This window comes from Antedon mediterranea, chromosome 6, assembly GCF_964355755.1.
Source record: "Antedon mediterranea chromosome 6, ecAntMedi1.1, whole genome shotgun sequence".
Taxonomy (NCBI): Eukaryota; Metazoa; Echinodermata; class Crinoidea; order Comatulida; family Antedonidae; genus Antedon; species Antedon mediterranea.
This window is the reverse complement of record NC_092675.1, coordinates 295891-322626: the sequence shown is the minus strand read 5'-3', so window position 1 is coordinate 322626 and position 26736 is coordinate 295891. Positions and strand designations below refer to the sequence as shown.

Here is a 26736-nt window from a genome sequence, read left to right as displayed (position 1 = left end):
TTATGTTTTTTTTTTACCCTTCTTTTCAGTAATCAAAACGTAGATACGGATGCTGTGATGCTTGCTAACGTCAAGACGATTGTGGGGAATGTGACTACTCCTTGGTTAGTAGATTGTTTTAGTATACTAGATTAATGGCAAATTAAATCTATGTCATAAGGTGTCCACTTTATTTATATTTGCATAGTTCAGCAATACCCTAACAAACACCACATAATGTATGGCTACCTTTTTAGTTGAATATTAAATATAATTTGTTTAAATTATTATTGTGAATGCTTTATTCAGGATACGAAGAAATTTGGCGGACAAAACAGGATTAGCGAGAAATGCAGGTTAAAGCAATGTATTGGATTGTCTTTGGTAAGTTCTGTACTTAATTAAGGAATTTATTTACTTCTTATCTAAAGACCATTTTCCTATAATTTGTGACAATTTGTAAAAATACTAAATATATATAATACTTTAAAAACATTAAACCAAGTCATTCCTTGTCTTAAATAAACGTTTTATGGTAAATTATGATAGAAAGCTACATATATAGCTAGATAGATCACTTTGTGGTCCGAAACATATAACTTTAGACCAAATTCATATTCATTTTTGTTGACATTTATCACATTTTTAGAGGTGTTTAACAATCCATATTTTATTAATATTGACAATGTTTATATAATATATCAAATAAATTGCTAAAAAAAAACTAATTTTATTTTCAATTATTACTTTGAAAACTTTGTTTCGTGCAACAAAGGGCGTAACTTGTTTACATCGTTCGCATGACTAAAAAATGATGACTTTCGACAATGTTTAGAAAATATTTGCTTTATTGCATCTTTAGCCCTAGTAGTACTACCCCATAGTGTCTGTCTCTGAAATTAAAGTTTGGGGACGACTGTAGCATTTACAATGCTAGATAAACCCATACCTCGTTCATTATTAAACTAACAAAACAAATTTATAATTACAGTAATTCAGTTTATGTGATTTGTGTTATTTACAGCTTGTTCCTCTAGTCCATGTGGACCTGGTACTTGTATGTCTACCAATCCTTCAGGATCCACTTGTGTCTGCCCTGAAGGGTATTCGGGGGACGACTGTAGCATTTACAATGGTAGGTAAAAACCAATACCTCGTTCATTATTAAACTAACAAAATAAATGTATTTACAGTAATTCAGTTTATGTGGTTTGTGTTATTTCCAGCTTGTTCCTCTAGTCCATGTGGACCTGGTACTTGTATGTCTACCAATCCTTCAGAATACACTTGTGTCTGCCCTGAAGGGTATTTGGGTGACGACTGTAGCACGTACAATGGTAGGTACACTCCTTTCGTTAATAAAGTTTTAAAACCAACTCATCATTTATAATTACAGTAATTCAGTTTATGTGGTTTGTGTTTTTTGCAGCTTGTTCCTCTAGTCCATGTGGACCTGGTACTTGTATGTCTACCAATCCTTCAGAATACACTTGTGTCTGCCCTGAAGGGTATTTGGGTGACGACTGTAGCACGTACAATGGTAGGTAGTTAAAGTGCGATATTTTCAGTTGTTTTTACCAATCTTTCAAGATACTGTACACATTGTGTCCGAAAGGACTTTCGAGTCACAATTGTAGCACACATACTATGGTATATGTACCCCATTTTCTATAATAAAAAGAATGATAAAATAGAAAATGTTAAGTCTTTTTTGGGTAGAAATAATTAGCCTGATACATTTACTTTAGGTTAATTATTTGAAATCTTAAAATACCAAAAATGCTAATTTGATTATGCTACAATCACACTGATTATGTTACAACAGGCAAATGACTACTGCCATTCGGTTTAGTGGTTAAACGTTTCTTACAATGATGTGTAACGTAGAAATGTGTAAATTATCCTTCAATGATTTAGATTTTTTAAACATACATATTAGTTGTAGTAAAGATTTAATCATTTATTATCGTTAATTTAGATCAATCAACAGAAAGCCCCATAGAAGATATCGCTACCAGTAACAGTATGATATATATTATAGCGGCTGCTGTTACGGCTGCATTAATCCTACTGATGATTGTAGTTATTATTATTCTATTACGAAAACGAAGGTTAGTTTTAATTTGCACTTTTATTTTAGAAGTTAAAGATTGAAAGTACAAATAAGTATTATTTATTTGAGAAAATAAATATACAATATATAATGTGTTGGTTTCTACTCTGTGTTATACTTTGTATACATCTTAACATTGTTTGATACAGGAAGGTGCTGTAAAATGTGTGTTAACACAAATGAGCAACATCTGACGCAATCTACTTCAAAATAGTTATACTGTATTAGAGAGAATCACAGACAAATGGTGTTTGCGAGGATAATTGATTAAATTAAAGATTATTTAAAGCGACGGAAACAAATTAAAAAGTTAATAACAATAACATAATGTAAAATTTTCTCAACATAATATGTAGGCCTATCATTTGAATAATTTAATGTTAAAATATGATCTGTGTATTATTCTTTTAACAGAAATTTAAAGGATGAAAATGAAACAACTGACGATATTGGACTACAAAGTATGGCAGAAGATAATCCTATTTAAAATTGTATCATCATTGTATTGTCTACTTATCTGCTATGATTGATTATTGTGTCATATTGTCTAAACCATTTTTATCAAACTTTTTTACATAGATACAATTATGCTTCCCAACTGTCATATAGTTATTATTTTGTATAATTCATTCATTTATTGAAACATTATTTGCATTTATTAATGTCATTTGCATATATACAATATACATAGAGAGTGTGTTGCTCTGAAACACAAATACATCACATTCTCAAAACAAAGTCACACTTGTTTGTTTGGTGCCTTAATAGCAGTTGGATAGAAGCTGTTGTGAAACCTATTTCTACAAGAGATGATGGACTGGTACCGTCTATATAATCTAATTTGTGCACTATTATTATCCATGTATCTTTAAATCTTACTGATACTTTTTATAACTCTGTCTGTCTACTGTAGACATACTTGTTAGTCTACTTTCTATGTTCATGTTTTATATACCAACAAAGATAAGTTAATTGTAATACATTTTATATAAATCATAATTATTAAATAGAAAATAAATATATTAATAATATTCAGATTTAAAGCAATAAAAATATATTAATATTGGAATAATTAATGATGTTTAAGTTTGAAGAGAAACATTAGGGTCATATATAAAAAAAATTATTACACCAACATTATTTCAACCTTTAGTTTACATACTGTATGCATTTGTCTACTATAAGTACTGTATATGAAACCATGTTGTTTAATCTTTTGTGTAATTGAAGTGTATTTTTTTTTTCTTAGCAGCTCATGCATTTCCAATACAAATAGTTATTGTATATGCAATATGAACAAGTCTATATAAAATTTACTTTCCTGTTTATTTAGAATAAAATAATGTAAATTGAGTATTTAATTATTTATATATGAGAGGTTATAGGAAATCAATAAAATAAATAATTGATGATAAATTGGTCAGTAAAAAGGCAATGTTTAATTGCTCTTGTTACAGTTATTTGTGAAATTGTGGAAAAATTAAATACTCAACTTTGTAATAATTGTTTTCTCTTCAGCTGTTTTATCAACTGGCAAGGTTGCATACCAGAGTACAACTTATTCCTCTGGTCGTATATCATATCATGCTGAATTAGCTGTTGATGGTGACACCAGTAGTGACTTCAGCAGTGGTTCATGTTCACGTACTGCTGGTGAGATTGTTATGCCAGGCTCTTCAAATAATTTAATATATTATTATTATATTATTTTAATTATTTTCTTTAGTAACAATAATAATTTTTATTTAAAAAAAATAATTTGCAAATAGTTAATAAAAGTATAAATAAATCATCATATTTAATTGAATAAACACCCCCTTGAATAAACACCCCAATACAACATCATTTGGAATAAATGCCCCACCACATTGTATTCAAAATATTGTATTACAGTTCACATTTCTATTATATACAATTTGTGAATAAAAATATAAAAAACATACCATATTTAATTGGTTACAACTCTCCACTTTGAATAAACACTCTGCCACATGCATATACACAATTTTGTATCGCAAACACATTTCTGTTTTTAGGTAGAATTCATTGAATGCCATGAGCTGCAATTTACCAACCATTTTTTATACAATTTTTACTGTTTTTTGTCACTTTTTAAATTTATTTTGTTGTATATTGGTTCATTAGGGGCCTATTTATTTTATTAAAGATGTTACCATAAATATTACACCAAAAAAATAAACACCTCCCTGAAATAAACACACGCCTAAATATCAGCCTGAACAATAAATGCCCTGGGTTGTTTATTTAAAAAAAATACTTACTGGTATTTGGATTTTCTACAGTAACAGATTGATAAAAAAAATATATTGTTGTTTATATTAAAGCTTCTGCAGGGGCAACTGCTTTTTGGTATGTTGATTTAGGAGATACATACAGCATTGACTATGTTAATGTATTCCCAGCAACTCAATTTGCAGGTTAGTACTACAGTAATTACTGCATGACATTATTACTAAAGTGTATTACTATATATTTTGTTTCCTTTGATTTTGATGAATTGTCATTTTTGTTTATATGAAATGTTTCATATTTTTATTTGTTATTTATTATTATTATTATTATTTTATATAATTATTATTTTTTTTTTTTATGGATCGTTTCCTTTTATATTTTGTGGTTTATTTTTGTACTCCGAAAGGTGTGTGCAACTGCTTGATAAAGTGAGTGGCAATAAAATACTGAATATTGAATACTGACACCAACACTAGTACTGTAGAATCCTAAACTTACCTTTGGGTGCCTACTGTATGGATTTCTTAATGTAACAGTACAGTAACATGATGCTTGGGAGGATGATGCTTCGCATACTTGATGCTTTGAATTGAGGAGATTATGATTATAAAAATATTAAAAAACAAATTGCCTTGTGTTGATGGATGTCATACTACACCCATGTCTATTGTAATCATAATTACATCATAATGCTGTTTCTTCCCATAGTAATTGTTAATACTCATTTTGTTTAAATATCAGTTCACCATTATAAATTTATAGAACTCACCAATAATTCTTCTTGAATAAATGTATTGGTAATGTTACATATTAAATACAAGTATTGAATATATGTAGGTCAATATGTACCTGCAGTGATTGCTAATAAGTTTTTTTTACTGATATTTTAATATTTCAGCAACACTTACTGGCATTGAGGTGCGTGTTACTAGTTTTACCAATTCAATCCTTAGTTCCACTAACATCTGTGGATCTATCCCTTCTGGTCATCACTTTGTAAACTGCAATCCATCTTTGATTGGACGTTATGTTTCTTTACATAACAGTAATATCAATGAAATCATTGTTTGTGAAGTACAGGTTAATGGAGGTAATTAACATATCAAATAATTGTTAGGATAAATCTATCATCCAAATGAATGTTTATGAATTGGATGGTGAGAACATTTCGGGACTGCTCTATTTTTAACGAGACGGAGCCGAGTTGAAAATAGAGCAGTCATCTTTTCATTACATGAAATATTCTCTCCATTCAATAAATACAAAATATTCATTAACTACTTTTATTCAATTTATCCATAGTAAATTATTAACGAATGCCAGGCCGGGAAGCTAGGCCATTCAAAAAGTGCTCCAACTTTAGCATGGCAAAATTTCTCAAAATGTTTACTGAAATCTGAACGTACATTAGAGCGTGTTAATTATTACCATTATATATCACTTAGGTAGGGTTCCAAATGCATACCTGCCAACCCTACCGATTCACAGAGAAGGCTACCGATTTTTTAGCATTTTTACCGCCTACTGATTTAGCCCCCTGTTTCTACCGTTTTCATTAAAAAGTAATATTTTCATACCGGTTTTCAAATTAAAATTTAAAATATCTGCTTATCCATCTCAATGAGCATCAAATAGTTATAGCATTGCTTTTACCAACTGGCAAAGTAGAAACTGGCCTACAGTAGCTGCACTGTTTGTCTTGCCATGTGTATTCATCATTTTTTTTTCCTGACATGTAGTGCCTGTTATACCAGTTGTGACCTGTCCTGATGATATTATTGCTTCTACACAACTATTTGTTTTTTTGTTTAAACAACACTCATGAAGTCTAGACCTACTGAAAACTAAACTTCCTAAATTGACAATTTGTGAAACTACTGCAAACTGTGACATGGGATGCACCAACAGTGACTGATGATGTTGACACTGACCTGGTTGCCAGCTGTACTCCACCATCTGGTTCATCATTTCTTGTTGGCTCTACTACTACTATAACATGTACTGCAACTGATAGTGATACTAATACTGGTGAATGCACTTTTACTGTTCAAGTTGTATCAGGTATGTTATACTTTACAGTAGTTTCACAAATTGTCAATTTAGGAAGTTTAGTTTTCAGTAGGTCTAGACTTCATGAGTGTTGTTTAAACAAAAAAAACAAATTGAAGAGACATATCTCACTTTTGACATAAATACAATCTATTACTTGTTGTATATTATTGTGGTGTAAGTGTGGTACTCATAATATAGAGCTATTTAAAACAAATTTTCATATTTAAAGCACTTTTTTCATTTTATTTATTTGATCTTTTGGACTATAGAGCACTTACAACTGCTTCCTATTCTGGTAACGGTTGGAAATTGTATAATTTGCATAAATAACAAGACACTGTGCTTATGCAATAATACTACTAATAATAATAATAATAGCTAAATTGAACACCAAAAATCCAGTTTACATATGCTAAAAAGTAAGTTTAACAATTGGAAAATCTTCCAATACCAGTTGTACCAATATTTATTGTATATAATTGAAAACCAGATTCTCAAAACCAAATGTATGGTCAGCTCAAAAGTGTATGGGTTTGGTAAAGTAAGTATTTATACATATGATACATACATTATTAATTAGTTTTACATCCTATATTGTTTTGCTAGACAACATTAGTCCCAGTGTTGATTGCCCTGCTGATATAGGTAGAGGTGCATCAATATCAAACCAAGTTACAGTGACCTGGAATGACCCCTCAGTCAGTGATAATATTGATACTGGTCTGTCAGCTACTTGTACTCCACCTTCTGGTTCATTATTTCATATTGGTTCAACTGATGTTTATTGTTCAGCTAGAGATATGGCTTTCAACAGTGGTAGTTGTACTTTCACAGTTAGTGTATTTGGTAAGTTTTGTAAGCATTCATTTAAAAACTTAAATGTATAATATACAAATAATGATTGTTTATGTGTGAGCTGGTATAAATTATTTAAGATGGCGTTATGTGGCCTTTCCTCTTTCACCGAATGAAATTATTTGTACCATAGCATGAACATCTAAAGAGGGTATTTGCCTCTACAGGCTACTGACCGTATATTTGATTTTGCTTTTTGGTGTTTTTTGAGTTCCAACAGCAAATTTCAATCGGAATTTGCCATTTCTTCTTGTTGTGATGGATGTCGCTTCTTGTTCTGGTCTTCAACCTATAATTGAGTAATTTACTGTTCTCTTGCTGGATCATATGCAAAGGATTGTTGTTATGCTGTCATTATCTGGGCTGTAGTCAGTAAAAATTGGAATTCACCACGATATGTGAATAGGCAATTACTTATCATGTGATCCACAATCATCCAATTAAATGACAAGAATCTATTTATGTGTTCTATAATATAAAATATTTTGAATTGAAGGTCTATAATTGTTATGGCCAACATTATTTTTATGAATGTTATACAAATATTTCGTATAGATACTGGTAATCCTCAAGTGACCTGCCCAAGTAACATTGAAGAAGATACAGGCACAGACCAAACTACAGTGACTTGGGATGACCCCTCAGTCAGTGACAATTTTGATACAGGTCTGTCAGCTACTTGTGTTCCACCTTCTGGTTCATCATTTAATATTGGTTCATATAGTGTCACTTGTACTGCAACTGATAATGCTGGCCGAGAAGGAGAATGTACATTCATAGTTACTGTTAATGGTTAGTCAGAATTTATTATGCCACTTCTTAAGTTTCTGCATGTTTACTTTATTTAAACTTTTGTCTGTTTTTTGTTGTTACAAAAATGTATCGTATTGATATATTTCTTTTTTTAAGAGATTATGGAGCGGCTGTACCAGAATATACAACACTAAGTATTGTAAAGTTAATATAGACAGGTTCCATTTCTCAAAAAACGGCTTAGAAAACGAATCAAGAAGCATTTTTGGGTAGAAGCTGGGATCCACTTGATTTAGGATATTTCGACCTCGCTGATTACGAATATGGCGGATCCCAAGCGAAATTCGGCCATCTAAGCCCTTAATTTGCATAATTAAAAATGGCGGCCATTTGTTATAATTAACCCTATATCTCGAGAACCACTAGTCACAGATAATTAATTTTGATCTCAAAATGTTTTGAATATATGTTTTTATATTCACTTTCATGACACATTTTCTCAAATGTATTTTGTACAAGAATGGCCGATAGTATGGTTATTGAGGCATTACCTCCAACAAGCGATGCAGTGCACCAGCATATAAAGAGCACACTTCCAAGCACTCGTATTGAAAAAAGCTGTATCGCCAATCCAGCATTTGCCATCACCAACAGATTTTGGTTGGGAGCTATCTAATGGTAAACTTCAACCAGTGCTTCTGAAAAATGAAGCTATTCTTACTCCTTCGTTAGAGATGATTTATTGTGGACGCAAGACACGATGCATAACCATATAGATGTAGGTGCAAGAAGTCAAAACTACCATGTACAGCTTTATGCTGCTGTAACAACGCTAAAGATGACGGAAACCTTTGCATGAATGATCAAAACTGATGCCCTTGACATGTTCATTCCAAATGTAGCTTACGTGTTCACATTTCTTTCAAACCTATACAATCATAATCCTTCATATTGATGGCCGGTAATTTCCAAGTTTCCAAATGTAGCTGACATGTTCAAATTCTTTTTTAAATCTATAATCATAATCCATTATATTGATGGCAGGTAATTTTCAAATGTAGCTTACGTGTTCAAACTCTTTTTTAAATCTATAATCATAATCCATCATATTGATGGCAGGTAATTTTCAAATTTAGCTTACGTGTTCAAATTCTTTTTTAAATCTATAATCATAATCCATCATATTGATGGCATGTAATTTCCACATTTAGCTAACATGTTCACATTTTTAAAAATCTATAATCATACTCCATCATATTGATGGCAGGTAATTTAAAATTTCAAATTTCAACAAATGTAACTTGCGTGTTCACATTTTTTTTTAATCTATATAAATCATAAAAGTGACATCATATTTGATGGCAGTGAATTTTATAATTTTACTAATTATTATTGTGTATAAATAATTTCATAGTTATTTATGCAATTATATTATATTTAGTATACAGTAGGCCTATGCTGTAGTTTAAAGGTCAATAACCATACTATCGGCCATTCTTGTACAAAATGTGCCATTAGACTGGATAGAAACACACATGTTTTAAACAATTTAAAAAGAAAACAAAATTCATAAGACCACAATTTTCAAAGTTATATTATTAGTATATTATTATATTTGACTAATAGTTCAAAGGTCAATAGTTGTAGAATCGGTCATTTTTTGTAAAAACATTTCATTATAATAAATATGAATGTATAGTTTCTGAACAATTTGAGCCCTATTTCGTGTCTCTCCGATTATTGGTTACTGAGATACGATAAATCAAGGTCAAAGGTCAAAATGTCAGAAATAAGACTTGCATCCATTTTTTGAGAAAATGTGTTTTTAAAGTGAATATAAAAACATATATTTAAAACATTTTGAGACCAAAATTAAGTATCTGTGACTAGTGGTTCTCGAGATATATGGTAATTATAAAAAATGGCCGCCATTTTTAATTATGCAAATTAAGGGCTTAGATGGCCAAATTTCGCTTGGGATCCGCCATATTCGTAATCAGCGAGGTCGAAATATCCTAAATCAAGTGGATCCCAGCTTCTACCCAAAAATGGTTCTTACACCATATTTCAGAGGAAATAGAACTTGTCTAATATACTAAAACAATTATAGGCGATCTTGTCAAAGGTCAAGTGCCTTCAGCCTGCCACGTTTCAATATTCAATATTGAACTTGACCTGACATGGTTCCACAATATCTTATTATGAAAAATGGTAGAGTGTAGATAATTAATATTGGTGATTATGAATTAAAAATATATTTTGTTATTAAATTATTATAATAGGCAAAAAATCTCGGTCTATATTATTTTATTTTATTTTATTTTATTCAAATTCATTCAACAGCGGGAAACCCGCCCCTTACAGAATGGAATAAACTATACCATATAAAAATATATAAAAATCTTAAAATCTAACAATACAAAATTATACAATTATTAAAAAGTCTCACCTTAAAAATAATTTTTCTTGAAGATAACAAGGGTAGTACTATAGTATATTCGTTTCAGTATTGATTATTTTCTGCGTTGATGGAAAATTTTATATATGTTAAAAATATTATATATAATAATTTTATAAATTCGTTTAATTTTAGCAGCTCACTGTACCTTTCCATTAAATTCTAATTTTGACATTAATTAGATATATATAAAATTTTGAAATATGACCATGGTTTCCTATATCTTAAATATTTTTAATCTTAACAAATTGTCTGCTATTATCATCATTAAAGTTTTCTTCGCAAAAATAATAATGTTTAAAAAAGAAGTTTAGAAGAACACGTATTTAATGAACAATATTATGCAAACCCTGAGTTTGGATTCATATCAAAATGGGGCCTAAATATCTGCTTTGCTTTTGCTTCTAAAACATATTGATTTTTCCTTTAATAAAATGCTTGTTTTTTCTAATGAAAATAATGAATGAAATTAGTCACTTCTGCTCAAACTATTTTGTCTTTTCTTGTTCATTTCCACTTTAATTATTTTCCGAATGAATTTTTTATAAGATGGAAGAATTCCCATTGTTATATGCCCTGATGATATAACCATGGATACAAACACAGAAGGAACTACAGTGACCTGGGATGACCCCTCAGTGAGTAATAATGTTGATACTGGTCTGTCAGCTACTTGTACTCCACCTTCTGGTTCCTTATTTAATGCTGGTTCAACTAATGTTATTTGTACTGCTACAGATAGTGCTGGTAATATGGGAAGTTGTCAATTTACAGTTATTATCAATGGTAAAGTACAACTACAAACTTGTGCTATTTTTATTAACTTTTTTAAATCTATGAACAGGAAAGTCAATTTATATTCCTTGTCACAAAACTCAACTGGTTTCAGTAAACAAAGGGGTTAATTGATAATGTATTAGAGGATTATTTTATACTTAAGAGTACTCTCAATATTTTTGCACTATACATGATGCATTGTAAAAGAATCAAACTAATGATGTCCCACCCATGATATCTAATTTAATTTATTCTTTATAAAGATTCTGGGGGTCTAATTGTAACATGTCCTGATAACATTGAAGAACGTACAAACATAGAACAAGTTACAGTGACCTGGGATGACCCCTCAGTGAGTGACAATGTTGACAATGGTCTGTCAGCAACTTGTACTCCAGCTTCTGGTTCATCATTTAATATTGGCTCAAATGGTGTTAAATGTACTGCTACAGATATTGCTGGGAACGTGGGAAGTTGTCAATTTACAGTTAATATCATTATTGGTAAAGGCTTTTTTTTACTATATTGATCATTTTCTGGTAATCCACAATAGGTTTCTATAACAGTGATTTGTACTGGTGGTCCTTCTTTTCATGTTAAGCATCATTAAGTGCAATTTTCATTTATTTAATTGAGTCATGGAGTAATTATTGAGTACAGTTAATTTGGTAGTTGTAGTGGTTCTCCCTGGACACGACAATAAAGTACTGACACACAACTTATCTTTAAACTCTAACTTTAATGTATTCCAAGTATACGATTGTATCGCCATGTTATGTGTGTCTTATCAAGAGTTGCCATAGGTGGCGCTATACTAGTTTTATCAATTAATATCATTACAGTAGTAATTGACAATGTTTTGCTTGTGATTACAGTACAGATGTATTCATGCTTTCCCTTTAACTTCTGCTTTTTACTTTAATGTTACCTTTCTCGGTCATTACTCAAAGTTTTTCTGATTATAACCATTTTCATTTGGTTTCTATGAGCTTTCTTTCATTTGAATTTTACCAGTAACTTGCATTCCATTTCCCAGATGATAGTGATGCTCCAGTTGTAACATGTCCTGACCGTGCGAAAAATCAATTTACTGTGACCTGGAATGACCTCTTGGTCAGTGACAATGGTCTGTCACCTACTTGTTCTCCACCTTCTGGTTCATTATTTGATGCCGGTTCAACTGATGTAACTTGCACATCAACAGATATTGCTGGAAATACAGGTAGCTGTGAATTTACAGTTTCCTTTGATGGTAAGTACTAGTGTAACATGCATTTGTGAAAGAGTGCTTAGAAGTCATTTTTTTCCCTTAAAAGTACATTTAATTGTACTGCTAACAGTAGATCTTTTGATTTCAGTGGCTACCTGAATTTAATTTAATTAAACATTATGCAAAAATGCATATATAATCACCGCTCTAATAATTTGTCTAAACAATTGCACATTACTGTTACAAGTTGAAATTGCTTTTCAGACAACAGTACCTCACTTTAATTTTGTGTGAAATATTTCTTATTCTAACCAATTGTAAACTCTCACTGGTTAAAAATAGCTTAAACACAGTAGTTAACAATTATCTGATGGAATTTTGAAGATTTTATCAACTAAAATGGATGTATAAACAAATCTCCCAGCTCTCCCGATAATGTGTGGCATCAACCTTACTCTATTCTTGGCTCCCAGCCTAAGGTTGTTCACTTTGATGGCAAATTATTCACATTATTATGTAACTCAATACCCTTTAAAACGGATCTGTACTGATAAATGGTTGAATAAAGCCCAGAATTTAATTTGTAAACTAGTTTACTAAATTCAAAAAATGTTTTTAGTTAACATGTTCTATTATTGTTTAAAGGCAGGGAAGATACATTGAGCAACACAGTATCCGGTTACCTTATAGCAGTAATAATTGTTCTTGTTGTCATCATTTTGGTGATGTTTCCAGTTTTGATCTTTTATTGCAGGTGTTTACATTTCATTGCAGATCCTTAATTGCACAATGTCTATTGGGCTATTTTATTGATTCTTTTCCTCAACTTACAGTAGCAGCAGTTTGTAATAATATGTAGAATATTTCTATTTTAATAGTATATTTTTTTTTAGAAATGATTAGTAAATAACTTTGCATACAATGCTTAATCTCATTAATCTGTTTAAAATATATGGTGATTTGAGAAATCTTGGTCTAATAATGCATTTATAAAACTTTTCAGTAGCAAATATTTGTTTATTTCACAAAATTGTAAAAAGTTTTCCTTTCTGCTTTAATCAAAGAATAGTTCCAGTTTGTTTTACTTTAACCTTATTATATAGTAGTATTTGCTTTTCTTTGGCAGACTCTGGTTGCAATGCTAATTGTTTACTAAATCAAATTATTCTTTTTCTGACATTCATTAGATGCAGCACAGCAAATCTGATTTCTAAATATTTCTGTTACTTCTTCGTTAAATTTAAACTTACTGTATATATATTAACTTGGTATTTCTATAAATTATAATAAATAATTTAATTCTTCTACTTAAAAATCTTTATTTTGGTGTAATGAATTTATTTTCAAATACATTATATCGTACTGTAGATTTCGAATGATAATATACTGTAGTTCAGAATATTAAATGTCTTATAACTGAATATTTTACTTACCGTACTTGCATTACTCTTTTCTATTTTAAAAATTTGATTTAAAAATGCCAATCCAAAATCTTTTAAGATATAGACCGGCAGCCCAGAGACATTTGGTTAGATGAGCTAGGTACCAATATCTGACTATTTGAGTGTGTTGGGGGTCACTTGAAGTGAATGAAAATGGGAGTCTGCCGGGTACCCCCTGCTGCGCCTAGACCGGGGGACCCCGAAACGTGCTAAAAAATCGGCACAGGTTAGATGAGAGAGATACCACCTAATTTTACCACCATGGGATGCCCATTGGCATCCTTATAACAGTATCACAAACGACAGACTTTTTCTCTGCTGTAAAAGGCCCGCCAGACCCCCCGAGGGAGGGCCTAAAATGGAGTTAGCATAGATGAGTGAGGTACCACTCAAAATCAATTCCAAACGAACAAGTTGTGTTCATACAATACTAAATGGATAACAACAGACTAATTGTCTGCTGCACCGCAAGTGCCAGACACCCTAAAGTTAGACTAGAGGCCCCCCTTCCCCCAACTAACCCAGCTTAGATATTGTAGATACCACCAGCAACCAATGTTATATGATTTAGCACATTGTAAGCAATACCATATGACCTATTACAGACTATCTGAACACTGCCCTGGCCCTGGCAGACCCCTCTAAAGTTAGACTAGAGACCCTCTTTCCCCAACTAGCCCAGCTTAGATATTGTAGATACCACCAGCAACCAATGTTATATGATTTAGCACATTGTAAGCAATCACCAAATGACCTATTACAAACTATCTGTACACTGCCTTGACCCTGGCAGACCCCTCTAAAGTTCGACTAGAGACTCCATTCCCCCAACTGGCCTAGCTTAGATATTGTTGATACCACCAGCAACCAATGTTATAATTATGATTTAGCACATTGTAAGCAATACAAAATGACCTATAACAGACTATCTGTACACTGCCTTGGCACTGGCAGACCCCTCTAAAGTTCCCCCATTTACCCCAAGTATATAGCCTACCTTAGATATTGTAGATACCACCAGCAGCAAAAAAATAACCACCCAAAACAACATGTTTAATTGAATAAAGTTTAACTTTAATCGAACTAACACAAAACAATTGAAAATATATCACATCAATGACGATAAAATGACCATTACCATTCTAAAGGGGAAAATAGTTTAAGAGTTTCAATTAAAACTTATATATTATAAGCCAAATATATATAACAAGTATGGATTCGGGTAAATTTAGCATTCCTTGCCTTTGGATGTCAAAGATACATAAAGGTAAAACGTTGGACTGAGGAAGCCAGCGAGACCCTTAAAGGGTGTTTTGAATGCACAAACTGGGATGCATTAACGGAAAATGCAGAAAATTTGAGCGAAGCGACCCTCGTTGTAACCGAATACGTAAGATTCTGTGAAGAAATGATTATACCTGTATCAAGAATTAAAGTTTTTTCTAATAATAAACCTTGGGTGTCCAAAGAACTCAAAGAACTCCTTAATAAGAAAAAGAAATGTTTTTATGACGGAGAGAAAGAGAAGCGAAAAGATATACAGAAGCAAATCAAGCGGAAAATTATTGAATGCAAAAAGGAATATAAAAATAAAATTGAAAGGTCCTTCCGAAATCGTGACTCATCTAAGGTTTGGCAAGGTTTGCAGAATATTACTGGTTATAAACCGAAGGCAAAGGGTGTTGGTGAAAAGAAATATGCAAATGATTTAAATGCCTTCTACAACAGATTTGATAAAGTGGACGTTGACTTGAACATGAGGGAAACAACAAAACGCGTTGATGAACTGCCGGTACCCCCGGAACATTTTCAAATCACTGTGGACGAAGTGAACTTATTATTTAAAAAACTTAACCCACGTAAGGCAAAAGGTCCCGATAATATTAGTTGTGTGCCGATCAGTTGGCCATTCCTTTTTGTAAACTTTTTCAATCCTCTGTAAATGACTCAATAGTTCCAATGTTGTGGAAAAAATCAACAATCATGCCCATTCCCAAAAAACCAAATCCCAAGGAAATGAATGACCTTAGACCTGTGGCCCTTACATGTGTACCAATGAAGTGTTTAGAAAAAATTGTTAAAAGTAAGCTAGTTGCCTCAGTGGAGAATCTGCTAGATATAAATCAATTTGCATATCGTCCAAACAGGTGTGTTGATGATGCAGTGCTTCTGCTCCTTAATAATGTTTCTGAGCACCTAGAGAAAAAAGGTTGCTTTGCGAGAATTCTTTTTGTTGATTTCTCTAGTGCATTCAATAATATTCAACCATATGTTCTGGCTAATAAGCTTATCGATTTAGAAGTTAACCCACTGATTATAAAATGGCTACTTAATTTTTTAAAAGATAGAGAACAGCGTGTTAAGCTTAATCACACGTTGTCCTCGTTGTTGAAAGTTAACACGGGTGTTCCACAAGGTTGTGTGTTATCACCTTTATTGTATAAAATATACACAAATGATTGTAAGTCAAATAATACAAAAACTGAGATTATTAAATATGCAGACGACACTGCTCTGATTGGTTATCTGGATTCAAAAGATGATTCAATGACAGGCTTCTTAGACAGTATTAATATTTTTCACAAATGGTGTAAAGATAATTTTTTAGATCTAAATATAAATAAAACTAAAGAGATGGTTTTTGATTTTCGGAAGAAGATAAACTACCTTCCCAAGATCAAAATCAATGGTGAGACCATTCCGGAAGTTAAAACTTACAAATATTTAGGGGTTGAAATTGATAATAAACTTAAATTTGATGCAAATAGTAGGTGCATATACAATAAATTACAAAAACGTCTCTTCTTTCTACGCAAATTAAACTCTTTTAAGATTGACCGTACTATTTTACAACTTTTTTATACTTCTATCTTAAACAGTGTACTTAGTTTTTGCCTAATATGTTATTATGGTAATTCACGTTTTAAAGATAGACTTTTACTTAATAAAATAGTTAAACAAGGCAGTAGAATAGTAGGCTCTGAACAAATTCAACCTGAAGTTTTATATAAGGAATTAGTAATAAAAAAATTGAAAATTATTTTAAAAGACCACGCTCATCCTCTGCACTATAAATTTAACAAAAGTCAACGTTGTGACAGACTCCTTCAAAGAAAAATTAAAACAAATAGATATGGCAATTCATTCGTCCCTGCCGCTATACGATTATATAATGAAAGATAATATCATTCATTATATAATCGTATAATCGTATTTTATGCGCTAGTTTTATTTTTTGTAGTATTTTAAATCGACTTTTTAGGATTTTATATGTATATTTTGTATGGCTTTTTTTATCGTATTTTATATTTTATGTACTGTATCCATTTTATATTTGTAAGTACTGTACTTTTGAAAAGGCCAACAGAGTTTCCCCATGGGGATAATAAAGTTTTAATTGAATTGAATTGAATTGAGTCTGTAACTCTTGGACATATTTTGAGAGAAAGCTTAGTAATCACCCTAATCAAATTCAGGATTGTAGTAACTTAATCTAAAGTGATTTGATTAATTAATAGTGGGTAATTTTAAATGCTGTATATTATAATCTTAATCTTGTATTCATATGTATATATATATATTTATAAATCCAAAGGCAAATTACTGAAAAATGACAATGCTGTGGGTATCAGTGGCTGGATCTCAATGGAGATACAAAAAAAAGCGAAAAGCTAAATCAAAACGAAAAAGTAAACAGCCAGAAAAGTTAGCAGAGCTTTCGCGCAACACTAGCCCTTCATCAGTGCAAGTCTTATATAGATGCGTTGAGGCTGCAAACGTGCTCAATTGGAATCAAGAGCGAATATATATTTTTATAAAGTAGATGGAACACGGACGTCTATTACACGGTGTTTCACGTTAAACGATCTTCAGATAGACTGAACAATACCGTATCTCGATCGAAAAAAATATAAAAAAAAAAATTATAAATATATATAATTTTTTTTTATGTACTTTATTTATGTAGATATGTAGTACTGTATCTATTAAAAAAGATATTTGAACAAAATTAGAGATCTCAATGAGATCCAAATTGACAATTGCCGCAAAATCCTCACTGAGTTTGACGTTGAAATTCACTCTAGAACTAAGAAGTTGAAAAGAGAACTTCCTGCATCCTAGTTTCAAAACAAACTCAGGATTATCGCCAATGACTGCCGTAAACAATCAACGGTAATGGCCCGAAGGGAACATCACAAATTTGGTCTACCATGCAGACTTGGTCATTTCAACACAAATGACTCTACCTTCGGATGACTTCAGGGCTTTTAGGAAACCCTGCAGAAGGTTCGTTGGGACATATAACAAGAATCAGAGCAACACCTCTGATTCAGTTGTTGAAATTAATTGTCGACTTTCCGAAGGAGAGAGAAAACTTCCTTCCCGAGGACTTAAATTCTGCCCAAAACCAAGGCAGTTCGGCGCACAACAACTATCTTTGGATATAGAGTCTTTTTCTAGAAGATTACGATTACGTGAATATTTTGCTGATTCAGACAGCAGCACCACGCAAAACGAAGGCAACGTTAACAAATTTAAACCAAAAAGTTCCTGGAATCCACCTAAAAATCGTTGTCCAGCTTTAGAAACATTTATCCAGGCTATTGAGGAGGATGTACAAAACTACGTCCCGAGTCCAGATAAACGTGACAATCTCAAAACAGGAGAGGCAGGCCATTGCCAAATTGCGTCAGCGTAATGATATCATCATTAAACCCGCTGATAAAGGTTCTGCCACTGTTGCTATGGACATCAAATTTTATTAAGAGGAATCCTTAAGACAGCTTCATTATATATCGTAAACTGACAACGGAACCCACCCCGGAAATTGCGGATAAGGTGGCAAAATCTGTTTCTGTGATGGTAAAAAAAAACACTCCATCGATCCTAAGATTTACAGTTACCAAATCCACTAGTAGCGTTGATTTTGTGGACACTATAGTAACCATAGAAAATGGTACTCTCAAAACTGACCTATTCCGTAAACCCACTGATAAAAATATGTACCTGCTCCCTAGCAGTTGTCATCTCCAACATTGTACTAAAAACATACCGAACAGTAAAGCATTACCTATCAGACGTATCTGTTCTTCAGATTTAGATTTTCAGAATCGTACCGAAGAACTAACCGGACATCTCCGGAATAGAAATTACAAACCTATCAACCTAGGTTGCCTCCATTACGGGGCTATTAATTTATTGAGAAACATATGCCCATTCTACAGTCCACAGAACGTCTCAGGACTGTTTTTCCGGAACCACCCATTATTGCATTTCGTAGACCTCCCAACCTTCGTGATATATTAGTCAGATCCAAATGTAAGAGTGAAATTAACTCTCATGACAGTCAAAATTTGGGCAGTCACCTTTGCGGCAAATCTTGCAAAACTTGTTCATTGGTTGATTCTACTGAAAAATTTAAGAGTAACCAAACTGGCCGCATTTTTCGGATAAGACAATCAATTAATTGTCTAACCAAAAACGTCATTTATCTCATATACTGTAATATTTGTGGCAAACAGTACGTCGGAGAAACAAAAAACACTCTTCGTATGAGAATGACACAACACAGATCAGCTATCAACACATTAAAGCTTGTTCAACCTGTAGCCGAACATTTTAATTCATCTGGTCACTCGATAACAAATTTCAGCGTTATTGCAATATTCCATTAATGTGTCAAATGGAGCGACAAAACTTGCAAAGACAAGGAAAACCACTGGGAATTACAACTTAAAACCACAAAACCTTTTGTACTTAACATTAGAAACATACTCCCAGGTTGGTAAAATTATTCCATTGTCTACCTAAATTTAAGTTTCAATATTAACCACCATTTAAACTGTTTTTAGTCGCGTGGACGCGACTCTATAGTTCACTATGTCGGCGGTCGGTCGGTCTGTCGGTCTGTCTGTCGATCCGGTATTACTATGCGTTTTAGCACGCGACTTATGACTGTTGGCCGTGTTTAGTTTCATTCCAAAATTGTTTATACTGTATCTCTACCAAGCTACCTTCTTTGTTTTCTACTCTTATTCAGACTCCACCCTGTCTCCTTTTGTTGTATTTCTTTTATTCCTGTCCACCCAGGCAGCACTTGCCAGCTCTTATCCTTCACTTGCAATGATGAAGGGCTAGTGTTGCCCGAAAGCTCTGCTAACTTTCTGGCTGTTTTACTTTATCCTTTTGATTTAGCTTTTCACTTTTTTTTTGTATCTCCATTGAGATTCAGCCACTGATACCCACAGCATTGTCATTTTTTCAGTTATTTGCCTTTGGATTTATATATATAAATATATATAGAGGATTAAGATTATAATATACAGCATTTAAAATTACCAACTATTAATTTATCAAATCACTTTTGATTAAGTTACTACAATCCTGAATTTGATTAAGGTGATTACTAAGCTTTCTCTTAAAATAGGTTGCAAGAGTTACAGACGAATGTATCTTTGACATTCAAAGGCAAGGAATTCCAGATCCTCACAATTCTTAGCAGGAATGCTAAATTTACTCGAATCCGTACTTGTTTATATTTGGCTTATATAAGTTTGAAGTGAAACTCTTAAACTATTTTTCCCTTTAAAATGGTAATGGTCATTTTATCGTCATTGATGTGATATATTTTCAATTGTTTTGTGTTAGTTCGATTAAAGTTAAACTTTATTCAATTAAATATGTTGTTTTGGGTGGTTTTTTTTTTGCTGCTGGTGGTATCTACAATATCTAAGGTAGGCTATATACTTGGGGTAAATGGGGGAACTTTAGAGGGGTCTGCCAGTGCCAAGGCAGTGTACAGATAGTCTGTTATAGGTCATTTGGTATTGCTTACAATGTGCTAAATCATAATTATAACATTGGTTGCTGGTGGTATCTACAATATCTAAGCTAGGCCAGTTGGGGGAATGGAGTCTCTAGTCGAACTTTAGAGGGGTCTGCCAGGGCCAAGGCAGTGTACAGATAGTTTGTAATAGGTCATTTGGTGATTGCTTACAATGTGCTAAATCATATAACATTGGTTGCTGGTGGTATCTACAATATCTAAGCTGGGCTAGTTGGGGAAAGAGGGGTCTCTAGTCTAACTTTAGAGGGGTCTGCCAGGGCAGTGTTCAGATAGTCTGTAATACAGTAGGTCATATGGTATTGCTTACAATGTGCTAAATCATATAACATTGGTTGCTGGTGGTATCTACAATATCTAAGCTGTGTTAGTTGGGGGAAGGGGGGCCTTTAGTCTAACTTTAGGGTGTCTGGCACTTGCGGTGCAGCAGACAATTAGTCTGTTGTTATCCATTTAGTATTGTATGAACACAACTTGTTCGTTTGGAATTTATTTTGAGTGGTACCTCACTCATCTATGCTAACCCCATTTTAGGCCCTCCCTCGGGGGGTCTGGCGGGCCTTTTGCAGCAGAGAAAAAGTCTGTCGTTTGTGATACTGTTATAAGGATGCCAATGGGCATCCCATGGTAGTAAAATTAGGTGGTATCTCTCTCATCTAACCTGTGTCGATTTTTTTGCACGTTTCGGGGTCCCCCCGGTCTAGACGCAGCAGGGGGTACCCGGCAGACTCCCATTTTCATTCACTTCAAGTGACCCCCAACACACTCAAATAGTCAGATATTGGTACCTAGCTCATCTAACCAAATGTCTCTGGGCTGCCGGTCTAATATCAGAAAATTTGAATTAAGAATGAAAAAACTTATGCATTTATCTTAGGTCCCACTATTCTCAGAAGAACAAGAGAAAGGATGATAGCACAGCGATGAACATGCCTACGTATGATGCTATTGCAATGAAACCAGCTGCTACAGAATATGAGATAAACCTGCCAACACCTGGCAATGTTACAGCACCACCACCTCAGCCAGAATCTAGAGAAAGGCTTAATTCTGGATATCAAGATCTGCACACATATTCGTCGGTGGGACCAGTAGTGATTTAAAACAGTATGAGGCTAATTATGTTATGAACAACTCATGTAGTCATATATAAATAGCGCTATTCTCAGGTTTAGAGATGAAAACCCCAATTTCAATCTTCTACTCATGTCAACCAGCATTATGTATTAATACAACATGTTTATTTTACAGTGTGATTGTTATTTATTTTTGTATTTTGGGACAAATAATTTAATACCTTAAATGATTAATGCTTGTGTATATATTATTTCTACATAATTCATAATTATAAACAGTTTTTAAAAATATGTATGCTCTATATTTTTAGAAAAAGAAAGTGGACTATCATTTAACAAATTGATGTTGTAGGAGATATGTTGATCGAGCTTCTTCACAGTGTACATCTGGCCATCAATTACAATGTTCTCAACAAAACAAATTTAAAGTCTCATAATTCTTGTATGTTGTTCAACAACGTTCAGTGCTCTATTAGAAGCACTGGATGGAAGCTGTTGCAGAACCTAATTGCACAAGAAATGATGGAATGGTACCATCTATATAATTTAATTTGTATACTATATATTATATTCATGTAACTGGGTAAACAAAGGAATGTTTGTAATTCCTGTCTGTCTATGTGCATGTTTTGTAAAGCAATAAAGATATTAATTAATTGTAGTACATTTGATAAAACATAATAATAATATAAAATATATTAATATAGGAATAATTAATGATATATAATTTTTAAGAGAAACATTAACATATAGATAATAGTCAAACAATTTTTATCCCACCAGTTAATATTTATGATACTATAATATATCATTTTTTCACTCTCTCCTGAACATATGTAATTATCTTTTCTTATTTTTTAATGGTTTTGTTTAAATTTCTCATGAATTTCCAATACATATTACTATTGTATCTGCAATATGAACAGGTCTATATAAAATTTAATTTATGTTTATTTAAAATAATATAAATTGTATATTCAATCAACTTTATATAACTGACAGGTTATGACAAATCAGCAACAGGAGTAGAGTAGAGAAAAGATAGTTGAAATTTACTAAAATTAATTTGCTCAATTTAAATGATCAACTACAGCGAAATTGTCATAGCTGCCACTGAAGTAAAATATGTTTCAAATTACAGTATAACAGGCCTACTACTACTGAAGATAAGCAATAACTTTACTAAACTAAATTTTGATGACTTACAATCATCATACGGAAAATGTAATCAATGTATTGTTTGGTTATTTAGAGTTTAAAGTAGATTTGATTGCATATTAAGGCAATTTGGCAATATCCAGCAATTTGACCATATTTTATAAAAATATGTTTTGAAATAAATTGTGTTCTTATTTAATTGGCTTTGCTTTACCATATTGTTAATGAGAAAAAAAAGATAATAATAATCATTTTCTGTCGTAAATTGAATCCTTAGGAAATAATAATGTTAAGAGCATCATTGGTATTGAACCATATACTGCAATTCACCTTGATGCATTCTGTTATCAGATACCACAAACATCAGGTGTTTTTTTGTACAACTCTGAAGTCAAATGACTACGAATACGATAATGGCCAAAACAAATATAAATTTTGTAAATGAATAAAACCAAATAAATAATTTAAATATATGTAATAATAATTAAAAATAACTAAATACTAATTGTTTACAAATTGAATTATATTATAATATTTTAATTTTATTTCTTTACATAAGATCTTTTGTTGTTAAAGGGAATAAAGCTCAGGCAGATATTTGATACTTTAATGGTCAAATGTTATATTGTAATTTTTGTATGTTTTATGGTTTCCACTCAACAGTGATTTAGTAAATAATAATATATTTTTTTATTTCATTTTTGTACAACATGAAATATAATTGCAAAATAAAATGAAAGTACAATCATTGTAGTCAGTGAAAAGGAAACTTTGAATCTGTTGCGGAGCTCTGATAAAAGTAATATAGAGAAATATTTCCTAGTAAAATAAATAACAACAATGGAATTTATAATTTAGGAAATTGAGGAGCATAATACGACCTTTATGTATTTAAGTGGTTCACTTTTGGTTTTCTCTGTCTCATTTTTCTCTTTTTTATTATTATTGTATGTTAATTGTACTCTCCCTGTTTTTTGAGACGAATAAATGAAATCCAATAGATTAATTGGGCAAAACTCTGTCAGATGTTAAAGTATTTGAACCGGATACTCTCCAGAAAATGTAAAAAAGTTGGTGGGTATACCAATAGCGGTGGATGATTTTTGATATAACTCGTAAATAAAAATCTGTAAATAAAAGACATAAAATTACACTGACTGTACACTGATAACATGTACAAAAAGAATAGGACTGTTACTGTGGGTAATTTGAAATAGCCTGTCTAATCACTGATAAGAATGTGATATTTTAAAAAAAAGTTATGAAACATGGGAAACTATGGATTGATGATTTATGAAATGGCATTTAATTACTTTAGTTTTGTTTCAAGAACTAGCCCTGAAGTTTAGAGAAAGTGAGGGCGCTATAACACCCGGAAATAATAAAGCGGTTGTACATGCCTGTGTATATACACAGTACAGTACAGTACAGTACAGTACTGTATTTGTAAATAATAATCACGAAAAATATGAAAATATTGATTTTAGTGAACGTTTTACCAGTGTTAATTTATGTCAAAATGTTTGATAAAAGGTTCACACTATTTTTGTTACTTCTACTTAAGCATTGCTTCATCAGTTCATCTCAAAACAGTAAGTATCCGTGTAAAATCCGTAGACAAATATAGGCTAAGTAATTAGCCAAGCTAGCTAGGCCCAACTAATGCTGTACTACTGTGTGTAACTGTTCTGTAGGCTTCTTCTCTGGGCCCCGGCCTAGACTACTCTCTCAGCCTATGGATCCCTCTGCAGTGGTATGCCATGGCGTAAAGTAGGACCTGGTGAAGACAAAGATCTTACTAGAATATTATTCTCTTAATATGAATATCGCCGTGGTTAGGATTCCGGCACCGGAACTCAACTGCCCAGCATTTAAGACTAGTTAGGCGTAGAGGAGGCAGCCAGTTCGTAATAGATTTACCAATTCCTGTTTTCGGCAAAAAGTTTGTGTATACAGTTACTTACTATACACAACTTGGCTCGATAAAGATGCAAATTATCAGTATTTATTTTTTGAGTCCATACATTATAACGTTTTATTGAACTTTGATCAAAAACGCATACAAAAAGGAAGCAGATGAAGTAGCTCTTAAAAATATAATCCAACATGACAATAACATTGTAATGATATCATTTTGTACATCACACAGACAGAGGTTTGCTTGAATGTAATGAAAATTAACAATTATTTATATCTGATTATACATATAGATCTATGCAGTAATTTAAACTCATATTATATAGTATTTTCATTTATTCTCATACCTCAGATTCATTACACATTTCTAACAAACAATTTACAATCAAAGTTACTGCAGTATTATTAATCGATTATCCAAAACATTGTTGCTGTATTTCATATATGAGAATATCATTAAATTAACATAGATAATAACATTTATTTTATTGTTATACAGTAGTTCTACACAAAACAATCGGGAAAAGAAATGAATGTAATTGGTACAGTTCCGGCAGACTCTCTATAACCTAAAATAACATATCAAATGGTGGGTAAAGACAACTAAAAGACAATAATGAATTAAAAAGAAAAAGAAATTGTCCAAGAATTGAACCTAATCAAACCAATAAAGTTACTTGATTTCAATCTGAAATACATACCACAATACTCCAACGAACCAGTCAAATCAATCGGTGTTATATATTATACATGAGGTTTTGAAAATGTGCATGAGCAATTTTTAATTTACCAATCAATTATTACATTCCACTGACAGCATGAAAAAATTCTTTACAATCTATTTGTTTAGACCGATTTGCACAATTTGAATAAAAAAATAATCAATTTGACTAATTAATTCTACCCTACTCATATCTATTCATACTGTACCTTGTATCTGTCTGAGTTTGAGGCAGATTAAAGGATAGTGGGAGTGCAAAAGAGAGGCTGGAAAATATATGTAAACTTAGACTCTATCTAATTAGGTTATATGCATTATCATGCACATAACCTATTGATTCTGTCAGGATCTTTATTTATTCTTTCTTTAGCAGTATTTTGTCCTAGTCAATTATCTTGATATCAGTTTCAACTAGCTAAGTCAATTGTTCAGAGTATATTCCTTATGGCAGGAATCAATGGGGTTATGTTTTCATTGTGCGCAATAAAAAAATACCAGTCTATGCTCGATTTAACGAAATCACGTTTGTAATCATATATTCACAAGCATAAATCGCAATTAAACAAAATGTGGTACTCATAAATTTCAGGTCATATTTCATCATGGCAATACAATTATGTGCATAGCACATGTATAACGTTTGCGTACGCGCGCATAAAATGGTCAAAATTGTCAAAATTTATTTTCGATGAAATTAGAATACGTTTCAGCGATTACCCCTGGTGGCTGGATGTCACAACTCTCTAATTGCTCTTATTACACTTGTTTGTGAAATAGGGAAAAAATAAACTCAACTAATGATTGTTTTCTTTACAGCGGAGTTGGCAACTAGCAAGCCTGCATACCAGAGTACAACTTATTCCTCTGACGGTATATCATATCATGCTGGTTTAGCTGTTGATGGTGACAGTAGTTCATGTTCACGTACTGTTGGTGAGATTGTTATTCCAGGCTTTTTAAAAAAATAACTTATTACTTATTTATTATTTTTTTAATATATAAACTTACCTACTATACTGTATCTTGACATTAACCAAAAATTATAGAAAAAGGGAAAAACACAGACCAATATTTTTCTTATACTAGTATAGTAGTATAAATGTTTATTTTTAAAAAGTAATAATATTA

The 26736-nt window shown here is 32.0% G+C and overlaps 1 protein-coding gene across 3 annotated transcripts; it reads left to right on the top strand.

The window, feature by feature from the left end:
• LOC140052290 (hyalin-like) lies at window positions 1–21843 on the top strand. 3 transcript variants are annotated; one of them, XM_072097776.1, is made up of 17 exons: window positions 1–104; window positions 289–363; window positions 1004–1114; window positions 1206–1316; window positions 1409–1519; window positions 1958–2090; window positions 2507–2553; window positions 3611–3745; window positions 4438–4530; window positions 5244–5435; window positions 7004–7243; window positions 7808–8044; window positions 11013–11249; window positions 11504–11743; window positions 12277–12492; window positions 13096–13142; window positions 21614–21843. In XM_072097776.1, exons 2-17 carry the CDS (start codon window positions 330–332, stop codon window positions 21647–21649), a joined length of 2220 nt encoding a protein of 739 aa, XP_071953877.1. In that variant the 5' UTR covers window positions 1–104; window positions 289–329; the 3' UTR covers window positions 21650–21843. The 3 variants fall into 3 exon arrangements, with proteins under 3 accessions (XP_071953877.1, XP_071953876.1, XP_071953878.1); XM_072097775.1 differs by having other exon boundaries at window positions 13096–13204; XM_072097777.1 differs by lacking the exon at window positions 13096–13142.
• The last annotated feature ends 4893 nt before the right edge of the window (window positions 21844–26736 follow it).

Excerpts from the sequence above, each read along its gene's own strand:
- LOC140052290 (XM_072097775.1), top strand. The coding sequence starts at position 330 with ATGCAGGTTAAAGCAATGTATTGGATTGTCTTTG. Across the intron at positions 5,436-7,003 it reads TGAAGTACAGGTTAATGGAG|ACAACATTAGTCCCAGTGTT; the intron begins GTAATTAACATA and ends TTGTTTTGCTAG. Across the intron at positions 11,250-11,503 it reads ATTTACAGTTATTATCAATG|ATTCTGGGGGTCTAATTGTA; the intron begins GTAAAGTACAAC and ends TTCTTTATAAAG.